This window comes from Bos indicus, chromosome 1 (genome assembly GCF_029378745.1).
Source record: "Bos indicus isolate NIAB-ARS_2022 breed Sahiwal x Tharparkar chromosome 1, NIAB-ARS_B.indTharparkar_mat_pri_1.0, whole genome shotgun sequence".
Classification (NCBI taxonomy): Eukaryota; Metazoa; Chordata; class Mammalia; order Artiodactyla; family Bovidae; genus Bos; species Bos indicus.
Window position 1 is genome coordinate 114,939,505 of NC_091760.1, and position 11,961 is coordinate 114,951,465.

General features: G+C 43.3%; 1 protein-coding gene across 1 annotated transcript; it reads right to left on the reverse strand.

The window, feature by feature from the left end:
• Nucleotides 1-4,957: 4,957 nt before the first annotated feature.
• Nucleotides 4,958-7,482, reverse strand: RAP2B (RAP2B, member of RAS oncogene family). Its single transcript, XM_019960640.2, has one exon. The coding sequence runs from the start codon at nucleotides 6,981-6,983 to the stop codon at nucleotides 6,432-6,434; it is 552 nt and encodes a 183-aa protein (XP_019816199.1). The 5' UTR covers nucleotides 6,984-7,482; the 3' UTR covers nucleotides 4,958-6,431.
• Between the last annotated feature and the right edge of the window lie 4,479 nt (nucleotides 7,483-11,961).

Sequence of the window (11,961 nt, forward strand, 5' to 3'; positions counted from 1 at the left end):
GCGAAATGATGCTGAAATCCAACTTAAGAGATATACTTGCAATTCTCTTACCTACTTAGAATATAAATGCAAAACTATCTAAAATATATTTTAAAATATCTTATTGACATAAACGTTCTTACGGAATTATGCTGGTACTACTACAGATCTCTAGAGGCTCTTTTCTTGAAAGAGATAATTCAGTATAATGTTAGCCTTTAAAGAGAATATTTTTGAAATATAGTAATATGCAAATATTAAATAACATTAAAATATTCTGAGTTCATGACTCAACCCAGATTTTTTGAAAACTTTTTATAAATGGTCAGATGTAAAACATAAAGACCTCTACTTTAGCCACAAAAGTGTAAGTAACAAATTTTCATCTCATAAATGGCCTTACAATAATAAGATTAAAAAAATAATGAAGTACTTTCAGATGAACTATCTTATCTGTAATTCTAAACTTTTTACATTTAAAAAGCATGCTGTTAAATTCATGAGATATTCTACACAAGAGAGTCACTAGAAATCATTTTGCAAACTGCAGGAGGTTAATAATCATAACTCTTTAGTTCATATGGTTTTACAATAATTGCTATTATTGTTACTCCTTACAGTTTGTTGCCTAACATTTCTTTCTCTGAGCTGGTTGCCTTCTTCAGTAAGTACACAAGGCTTGAGAACAAGAGCTTCTGTATGAAAAAACTATAGGCTTAGCAAACTTAAAACGTCAACCTAATTCTTTGGTACACTCATTTTTAGATTATCTTTTTCAGAAGAAATACTCCATTGAATCTTATTTACATGAGGAACCCCCGAAAACCTTATGCCAACAATTGCTTCTTTCTTTAAGAATAGAAAATTAACTGTCCTTCCCTTTTTTGTTTCCTCATATAAAAATAAAGACAATGAACAATTTTCATAAGCCTATTTCCCTTCTTTCCTTTGACATGAAAATATAAAAGCAAACTGACTTTTTATTTCCAAATATGCAATTTCAGCTAATCTCAAAAAGTTCATTGGAAGCAATGCACAAAATTACAGAGTTCCACATGCAACACAACTGTTATGTAAACCTCATCGGATCCATTTTTATTTGCAATATTCACATACCTTTCAAAGTAAAGTTCCAATTTTTAACAAATTTGACTTACTCTATTGCCTGCCAGACAGACCCACAGGATTCTATTATAATTGATGGTAACTACTTTTCCACACACTCCTACTGTTTAATACACACTATTGTCACAATTTATGATGATAAGACCAGCACAAAGCCATTGCTCCCTTGTCTGGCTTTTGCCTATTTAAGGATTAGCCCTTCCACCACAACTAATATATTAATAAATGCTTGCTGAATAATGAATGAGTTTATTTCTGTCATGTTTACCACTATCCACTGTAACTATATTCTTAACAACTAACAATCTTGGGCCCTTTTGGGCACCGATATTCTCAATGCATCAATATTCTTTTCTACTTTTAAAAAATGTTTTTGCTGTATTTGCACAATTACCACACATACACACACAAAAACACAACCACACATCTTCAAACCTCTGATAAACTTAGGTACACATAATTGTGCTAGGTAATTCATTCAAAAGAAAATAGCAAGTTTAGTCAATTGCACAAAATATGATGCGTTTCCTACTCTTAAGAAAAACATTTCCAAAGAGATTTCCATTTAATAATAAAGGAAAAATATAAACAGCTGCCCCCTCCAATTAACAAAATCAATCAACACTTAGTTCCAATGAAACAAGACGCATGGCACCATTTTATGCTGTGCATTGTTCCAGGATGGTTAACTACAGACCTACATGACACTGAACTGATTCCTGGAAAGTCTGGTAAGAAACTAAACATATGTATTAAAACACACAGACATTACATATAGACAGATGCATGTGCTTACTATGACCTTAAGCTTTCAATTCTCAAGTACAATTTTAAAAAAATCCTTACTAGGAATCATAAAAAACTAAAATTCTTGCCTTTTAATCTCGAAGTAAGGGAACACTAGTGTAACTGGCATGTGTCCTCAACAGACACAGAATTCAGTCAAGATCATTCCATGATTTTGTGGGAGGCAGCACTCTAAATGTGTGACATGGGTCTGAAGTCTGCGTCCCTAGGTAGTTCTCAGTGAAGTCCACATTTAGAGTTTGGACAAGATTCCCAAAATGTGGTGCCTGAAGCAGTTCTATCAGCATCACCTGGAAACTTGTCAGAAATGAAAATTATGAGGTAATAGATGGATAGCCTGAATTAAGAAACTGTAAGAAGAGCCTATGAGACTTGTTTTCACCTCTAGGCGATTGATATATGTTCAAGTTTAAGATCCTCTGAAATAGATAAAAGCCTTCTCCAAGGATCACATTCCTTCTGTCATTAGAGCAAATGTATCTTCTAGAACTAGCACTATGTTCAGTTAAATGCACTTGATTATTCATAGTAGTCTGAGTAAAATATCACAATCAAACTTACCATAGTCTATTATATAGTACTTAAAACTTCACATTTTCACCAGGACAAAATTGTATTAGCAAGCTTTTCCCAATTAAGTAGACACTATGACAAATGTTTGATATCATTTTAATTCATGGTGGTGATCTACAATTAAACCCTAATGTTTGTAAGTAGGGGGCTTATTCTGTTGTGAAAAGGAAAGAGATCCTTTTATGCCAGTAAAGGTACAGGCATTTTGTATCTATTTCTCAAGACCAGCTGCTACCTAGAGTGTTCTCTCACTTTCCCATCCCATCTGTGAGAAATACTGGAAAATAACTCAAAAGTAGGTGCAACAACATGCTGGTGAAAACATGTTTAAAACAACCCAAATAGTTCACATCAATAGAGCAATTTTGGATTCCCACCTACAGAAAAGGGTAATAAATCAGGAAGCATGAGGCCGCACACGCTGAAAAAATTCTAATCCCAATAGAGCTGGTCCTAAAATGTGATGCAATGGAGTCTATTTCAGCAGTTAAGAAGGTGCACAATGTCGTACCTAAGAATCATAACTCCCAAATATGAATATGTGAGACTTCCAATGGTATCTTCAACTTTTCTGAGGCTATTACAAAAGGAGAACAAAAATAACCCTTTGAAATAACATAAAGCTTGGATGACTGTCAGGGACCAAAAGGAAAAGCTGTTAAAAACCAGCAGGGGTCAAGTTTAAAAGTTAACTTTTGCTCTCCAAGATAAAGGTTCCTTTTCCACCCAGTTTCTGTTTTGACAGGTGACTGCCTTACAACAAACTCCCTCCCTCCCTCCCTCCCTCCCTTCCTTTCACACCCTTAAGTCAGCCCCCTTTTCAGGGAAACAAATGCCCTTATCTCTTCACACCATAATTCTAAGGGGTTCTTATTAGCCAAATAAACTGACATCGTCTTAAAAACAATGTCTCTAATTTCTCTCAATTCCGTGAAGAAAATAATTGGAGAAGGCTACAAAACTTAATACTTATTATTTTCCTGCTCCAGGCACACACGCAAAACTGCTTTCATTGAGAATCTAAAAAGCTTTTATTTTACAGTACTCAGTAAGAGCATATTAGAATCTTTTGCCCTGCCATCCCAGACCTATAAAAAATTTAGTCATGTAAGTGACTAAATCCTGTGTGAAGATGATTAATGCACCCAGCAAACTATTTCATTTCCAATTTCCCATTTTCAAAAATTCCCTGTCAGGAGTATATACATTTCTTAAATTAGATACTTGCCAGTACTTCACATCAAAAGGCTTCCAAAAACTAAAACAAACTCCTAAAAAAGTCACTGAATGCATTTTAAAAAATCCTTTATACAGTACTTGTTATATGTCTTCAGAGCTTTCAACACTTTAGATCTATTGAATTAACTAAATTTACACAAATGCAAGAATGAAACTTTGCAAAGCCTAAGTGTGAATATTTTTTCCTAATTTCTTATTTAGCATATATACATTACCTTCTAATTAAGTTTGGTACTAAACTTCAATGAGATCAAGTGTAAAAAAAAAAGAAAGAAAAGCTTTAGAACCAAACCCAGGCAGAATTCTCTATTCCTCCTCCATGCTGCAATTCTGAGAGGTCACCTGGGCCAAAGACACAACATTTTAAGGCAAAATATGTTAATACAGCTTTAAGAAACCTGTGGCCTTTAACTTCTTTTGGCTCCCTCAACACAATAAATCTTCTGGAAAGTCAAAACTCTTCACCCTACACTTCATGGACCTAAGGTATATCAAGTGCTTTTGATATATAGTCATAAACCTTCCACTCCATAAAGATAACAGTAAAATGGCCCTTAAGAAAAACAAAATACAAAATAAAAAGCTCACACTGCCTCCTGCTGTTAGAAGGAAAATTTCATGAGGTCAAAATGGTCCACACTTTGCACAGTGTAATAAAGCAAGAGATTTAAGTTTTCTCTTCTTTTTTAACCTAATGATCTGTTTCCTAATTAAAGCCACAAAAGAGCTGAGACACTACTCACAACCCACCCAAGTGTACTGTAGAAAACACTACAAGGCATGACTTCAGAATTGAAAATCATATCCTCCAAACAAGCTTTAAACTGGATAGGTGTTTTTAAACAAAGCAGAACAAAATATGAGGAAACAAAGAAAAAGAAAAAAAGAACACTAAAAACACCACCCTGCCTGACCAGTGGATGGTTACTCTCCCAGATCTAAGGCAGTCTTAGCAGCTGGCTTCTCCTGTTCCTGCTCCAAGTCAGCAGAACAGATTCTATATCCAGTTCATCTTAACAGTCAGAGGGTATAGCCACACCCGAGGGATTCCTAGACCTTGATGATTATTTTTCATGTTTAAAGAGTTGGGAGTAATGTCTCCCAACTTGTCACTGACACTTCTCTCTTCAAAATCTAACAAACCACTCTTGGGGGCATCAGGCACCTGCCCCTGTCCACCTCAGCCGTGATGCTGTATTAAATCACTGAATATGAAACACAGAAACACAAACAATAGTTTGGATTTGTTTCTTTAAAAATGACATTTGTATTAAAAATCTTAAAATGAAGAGACAATGATTAACCGCGTGTATGGAATTAGAAATTACAAATTGTTAGAATTCTCTTGGTACATCACAACAGTAAAATTTTGCTCTGTGCTTCTGGAGGAACACCCTAAAACAGAAAACCAAAAATTAAAAAAAATTATATAAAAGGGGAGCTAAATACCTGAACATTGGAACAAAATGAAGCAAAAAATTAAAAAAAAAAAAATAACCCATTGCATTACAAGTAAATTACATTTTAAAGGCTGGAAAGAATAAAGAATTCACTGAACAACAGGCCCTATTGTCCTGGATCCTTCAGGAAGATTATTAAAAGTAAACTGGGAAGTAGTTTGGGGGAGGAATAACAAGATTCTGGGATCTGGTGGGAAGTTCACAGGTTGGCACCGGCTGGAACAGCTGAGTTTTGAAGGCACTCTGCAGACACAGGGGTGCTGGGGGCCCTGAATCACATTGCGAAGTTTCTGTACTGTAGTTTAAAGAGCTAGCCATCAAAACCATGTATGGCCAACCAATACGAACAAAAAGCTAAATCTAAAAAAACACACACACAACAGTACACACAAAAATGTGCAGATCTGTAACATTTTTTTTTCACAGCTGATAAAAAAAAATACTACCGTTCTCCCCCAGACTCCCCTTTGATACAGTAGGTAAACAAAATAGATTTTTTCCCCCCACAAATTATCAGCAGACACTTTCTGGCACCCCACACTGTATTGGCATCAGTGTTAACAGTCCCAGTTCAGATGTGCAATACTTCAGATTGGATACACTGTAACAAGAATCCAACTTTGCATAGACATCCTCAGAATCGAAATCAGTCACGGGGTTGCCTTTCCAAGCTGGCAGAAAAGGAACCCGATCTTAATTTCCAGCTACTCCTGGAAAACAAGGAAAAAACAAAAGTTTCTTCCTCTCCTCCTGCTCCTTCATTTGGTTCTCCCGGACTTCCTTCCGTGTTTTTGAAACTTGGAACTAAAAAAAACGGCTGTTGACAGAAAAACAAAAACAAAAAATCCCCCCTTTTCCACCTTCTCCCCGTCCTCTTCCGCCCCCACCCCATTTCTCTTTTTTTTTTTCCAGACTGAAACTTTCGCCTGCCGGTGTCAAGCCGCCAATACAGGGCCCCACGGGCTGCTTCAATGGGGAAATATGCGTCAACCAAAATCAATGAGAAACGTACATGCTGCAAAGATCCACATTTCCACCAAGACTCGGATGGTCATGACGGGACAACCCCTCGGAAACCGGGGAGAGGCGGGGGACGCGACCACCGCGGCCAGTCGGGCGCCAAGAACCCCCAGCCGATGCAAAGTCATCTCCAATCTCAAAGCAAGAAGAGAAATCACATTTAGAAGAGTCGGGTGCGTTTGGCTTTTGTGCGCAGAGCGCGGCTGTCGCGCGGCAGCCGCGGGCGCCTCAGAGGATCACGCAGGCCGAGCAGCAGCCCTCATCGCCGTTGGGCTGCGCCGCGTAGTTCATCTGCCGCACGATCTCGGCGAACAGCTCGTCCACCGAGGCTTTGTTTTTGGCCGAAGTCTCCATGAAGGGGCAGCTCCACTCCTCCGCCAGGGCCTTGCCCTCGCCGAATGAAACCTCGCGCTCGCCCTCCAGGTCCACCTTGTTGCCCACGAGAATCATGGGCACGCGCTCGTACCGCTTCACGCGGATGATCTGGTCCCGCATGGGCTTGATGTCCTGGAAGCTCTGCTGGTTAACAAGACTATACACGAGGATGAAGCCCTGGCCATTTTTGATGTACAGGTCCCGCATGGATGCGAACTGCTCTGTGCCTGCCGTGTCCAAGATCTCCAGCACCGACGGCGATGAGTCCACCTCAATCTCTTTGCGGTAGAAGTCCTCGATGGTGGGGTCATACTTCTCGATGAAGGAGCCGGTCACGAATTGCACCGTGAGCGCGGACTTGCCCACGCCGCCCGAGCCCAGCACCACCACTTTGTACTCTCTCATGGCTCCGTCGGCGTTCTCGCTGCGCCTGCCACGGCCCCGTCGGGGCTGCGCACCGGAGGAAAGCTGGGCTTGGTGGCTGGACTTCTCTGTCCTCAGCTATGCAGGAAAAACTCAGGAGATGACCGAGGAACGCAGGACGCGGAAATCACCAAGCGGGGGCCGAGCGCCGGGCCGGCCGGCGCGGCGGCGAGTCCCTGCAGCGCGGGTCCGGGGCCCCGGGGCAGCCCACGGCGGCGGCGGCAGCAGCCTGGGCGGCGGATCGGGAGGACAATGCCGGCAGCCGGTGGTAGGCGAGGGCTGCAGCTTCTCTCCGCAGCAGCCCAGGAAGGCGAGGAGGAGGCGGCGGCGGCGGGCTGCGGAGGCGGCTGCTAATTGCGCGCCGGGCCGGGACGCGCGTGGCATGAGTCCCCGCAGAGCGTGCGCCCACCGCCGCGGCCCTTAGAGCTCTCTCCCGCAGCCTCCGCGGGGCGAGGGCTTCCTACTCGCCGCGCGCAGCCCGCCCGCCCCGCCCTGGCGAGCATGCCCAGTGCGCCGCTGCCGGCCCCGCCCCCCGGATCCCCGGCTCCCCGGCTCCTGGTTTTCCGGGGGGCCGGACGGGGGTGGGGTTGTAGGCGGAGCTAGTGATTTGATTCAAGACTAGCGGATTCGGGATAGGCACTAGTATAGGAGCCGGAAAAATGTGTGGGGGTGTATGGGTGTTAAGAGACTGGTTGGGACAGTTCGAGGGAGGACGAAGGCCACGTTCCCTCGCCGACCTGGCTTTAGTGCATAGGAATCCCGGCTCTATGAGAAGAGGACGGGCGCCGTGGACCACCCCGGGAACAGGCTGGTCTCTTGCCGCTCCTTTTATCCAAAGCTTGTGGACTCCACTCCCCGAGCCCCCGGCGGGTGTGCGTCCCGAAGGCCGAGATCCAAAGAAACATTTTCTTCTATGGGAGGAGCATTTCTCCACACTCTAGACGTGGCCCTTTCTACCCAGCCTTCTCTGGCGGACTCTCCTCGCACTTCATCCTTCAGACAAAGAAAACAGGAACATTCGGCCTGAAACCTGTCCGCATGAGGGAATGGGCAGCCTCTACTGATCAGGGCTGTCTCCAGGCTGGGACTCAGAAGGCCCCACCCACCTCCCCACTCGGCTAGGGCCAAAACCCGGGGAGTGAATCACAACCCGATCCACAATCAGCCCGGGTGCCGGTAGCTAGTCAGGGCATGCTCAGTGGGCGGAGTAGGTTTGGGGGTTTGGAAGTAGGAAGCTTGTGCCCTGCACACCCACGCTCCAGCTCAAATTACCTCTCCCAGACTCAGGACCCATTGGTCCTGGGGCGCAAATCTCACACCCTCGAATGTTCTTCCATTGGCTACTGCCAAGGTTTTATCAGTTTGGGCTGCTTCATTGGCTAAAAAGTAGCCTCCGCTCATGATTGGTTATTTATAGAGATTGAGTTGAGAGGCGGAGGCACAGCTGTTCTTTCTCTGCTTTCCCCCGCCCCCTTCCTCCCACTTCCCCAACCTAGTCGTTTTGAAGCTAAAAGTGAAAAAAATAAAAGGAATTTAGGCGGAGAGCTCAGAGCTAAATATAGTCCTTTGTTGGTGTTTTCAAGTCTGACTTCTCGGTGCCCAGTCACGACTGTCCGTTAAAGGGAGCTGGTTACAGTTCTTGGTCCTCAAGAAATGGCAAAGTTTCCAAGGTGGTTTTTTTTTTTTAATTTTCCCCAGGGAGGGGGAGGGGCTAGGATGTGGAAATGGGCCACACTGAATTCAGCTCACCCGGTGGGGTGGGGGAATGCCCAGGCTTGCCTTTGGTAAACATCTTTGCTTTGGGGCGGGCATTCGCTAAACTGGGCTTGGCTCCTACTCACAGGAGCTACCAGCGAGATGCCTTGGCTTGTTCCAGGTCTCTCCTTTCTCGCGGAGGAGAGATGTCAAGACCTGTCAAAAGACTAAGTTATGATAGCGTGAGCCCCAGGGTTTAGGGGTGGGCGGGGACCGAGCTTCATCAACCCTGGCTTGGTATCCTGTCGACGCCACTTCTCACTGGTTTAACCATCTGCATTGGAGGGATAAAAGAAATGGTGTGCTAATGCTTGGTTTCAGTGCCTTGGTCCCGTTGTGACTCAGGGCCGCGTTGCCAGTTAACCTTCTTTGAACCTCTAGCTATAGCTCATAGAATGCACAGCTGCAACTTAAAGTCCTGGCCATGGGACCCAATGGGTCCTGGGCAGCAGCCCATGCCTTGGGTGGGCGGAGCCCATTCCTGCTCCTGGCTCCGCTATTTAGTGGAGAGAGGGGTTATCAGAGTGCTTCGCTAGTTAACCCTTATATAATTCTCCAGAAACCTTTCAAGGCAAACTCACCTAATATAGCTGGAGCGAACCTCGCATTTACCCAGTTTAATGTTTGCCAGGTGTTTTACATGTGCTATCTTGTTTACTCCTCATAAAAATAGTAATTATACCTATTTTAAAAATGAGGAAACTGAGATCCTAAGATGTCGCCTAACTGGCATAACTGGCATGAAATTTCACAGCATAAGTGGTCACGCTGGGATCCTGACCCAGGTGTTTGGGTGCAGAATCTGGTCTTGTAACTATTAGGAATACTATTTTCTAACAAGAAAGTTTCCAGATTGTACCCTTTCTTAGGTTGACTTTTGAGGTAGTATGAACAGACTGGCTCTTAAGCCCAAGCTAGAGGGACCTATGTCCACCCTCTGACTCTTCTGACAGTGCCCCTTCCCACAGGGTTAAGGGGCTAGAACCCACGTCCAGACCATGCCCCAGGTGGTCAGAATTCTGGAATCCCCTCCCCAAATAGTACCAAACCCTCTTCTAGGATCTTCTTGGATCTCTGAACTCACCCCTGTGTGCAGGAATGGGTCTTTGTTGGAGTGCGGGTGGTGCTTGGACCCATGAACTAAGGAGTGCCCTCCCAGGCACTATGGGCCCCCACTTAACTGCAGAAAGAGGGGTGCCTTCCAGTCAGCTTTCTCTTCCCTGCCACTTTCCAGCCTGGCTCTTGGAGAAGTCTAAGAATTTGTGATTCACACCTGACCACCCAGGTCTTTCAAAGAAGTATTTGTCAAGGTGGGAGGACATATCATATTTTAACACTTGTGTTATCTTGATTTTAGGGCTTCTCTGGTGGCTCAGACGGTAAAGCATCTGCCTGCAATGCGGGAGACTCAGGTTCGATCCTGGGTCAGGAAGATCCCCTGGAGAAGGAAATGGCAGCCCACTCTATAGTTGCCTGGAAAATCCCATTAATGGAGGAGGCTGGTAGGCTACAGTCCATGGGGTCACAAAGAGTCGGTCACGGCTGAGCGACTTCACTTATCTTGATTTATAACTGATATAACTAGAGTAATGCTACCTGGGCCTCTGTCCTCTAGCCCACAGAAATTAGGTGTGGTTCTGAGTACGATATAGTAGAAAATACTTTGTCCTTATGGGCAAGGTGTCTAATCTCAAGTATTACTTATCAATTATTTTGTGAGACCTTGGGCAAGCCCCTCAAGTTGCTCCTGACCTTAGTTTCTCTATCTCTAAAGTGGTGATAATAAAGTTTGCCCCACCCACCGGGCTACCCAAGGAACTTTGGAGAGTATCTGATGACCAAATGCTCCATTTTACATCACAGCCACTGAGCAGAATTAGAACCCTGGAGTCCTGGCTGCCCCTTTTCAAGGTGCCAGCCTATACTCAGGGATAATAATTAGCAAATAATGGATGGAAATATGCTTTTAAAGCTGCAGTGCACCATATATTCATGACAATTACAACCCAGGTGTCTTGACAGCCGTATCTAGAAGAGACCATCTTCAGGATTCTGGGTAGTTATGCAGATGGGTATTTTTGAATCTTGGTGGCCTCTCTGGTACCAAAGAGTTGCCACACTTTGAATCTTTCCCATTAAGGATTCTTTGATAATAATTTTTATTACACTCAGATAGTCTCCCTCAGAAAGATTTCCACTGGGGCTTTGTGATTCAAAATGAAGTAATGATTGAAATTACTGATGCACAAATTTTTAAAGTGGATCAGTTCTTCCTGTGAAATTTGTTAGGAGTCTTTATGTACCTTCCTTATGGTATAATCCTGTGTCATATCCAATTATCCTGTACCATAATCATTTACATGTTTGTATTGTGTCACTGTGTGAATTCCTTGAGGTCAGAGTCCATATATGGCTTATCTTTGGAGCCACCTCTGTCCTTCCCCCAGTAAGAGTGCCTACACAGGAGTCCCTCAGTTAACTATTTATGGGTATATGAATGGCATTTTATCCCTTTCCCAAACTCTCTTTGTGGTAAAAGATATACTAATTCTTGGTGAGACAAAACACTTCCTGTATCCTTAGAAAACTGTAAAATACTAATGTTTCAGTCTCCCTGAGTCTTAAAGATGCTGGAGTGATAAAGTCTACCCTTATATGGATGGAAACACTGCCAATGCTGTCTGGTGTGGTTCTGAGTATTTGGGAAAAACTACCAAAGCACCCAGTAGATAAACTCTTACTCTGAAGATATTAAATGTTTGTGCAGATAACACACAAAAGACACCTCTAGAAAACGATCTGAAGTAAAGGCTAACAGATTAAGAACTACTTAATCTTTGGTATTGACTATTATATACCCGGTGATCCCTGCCTGGCCTTGCTCACACAGTGAGCTTCTGTGACACTGGTTTTGGGCCTTCAAAGAATTAAGAGGGTTTGCTACAACATGAATCTTCTAAGTCCTCCAGAAAATAAGTACCCATTTGTCCTCTTCATTTATACAAAGTGGAGGTTTATTTCATCATGTTCATAGTTTTAGCTGGCTTGACCTGTAGATAAATAATTCTTTAAAAAAATTCTAATTTTGAAAATATCAGGAGTTGAGAGTGACCATGTATCATTATTTTAAAGGGATGTTGCTGTAAGACTGACTGTGCCTTTCAGAGTTCTCAGTAAATATTTGTTAAGTACCTGAACATGTTAT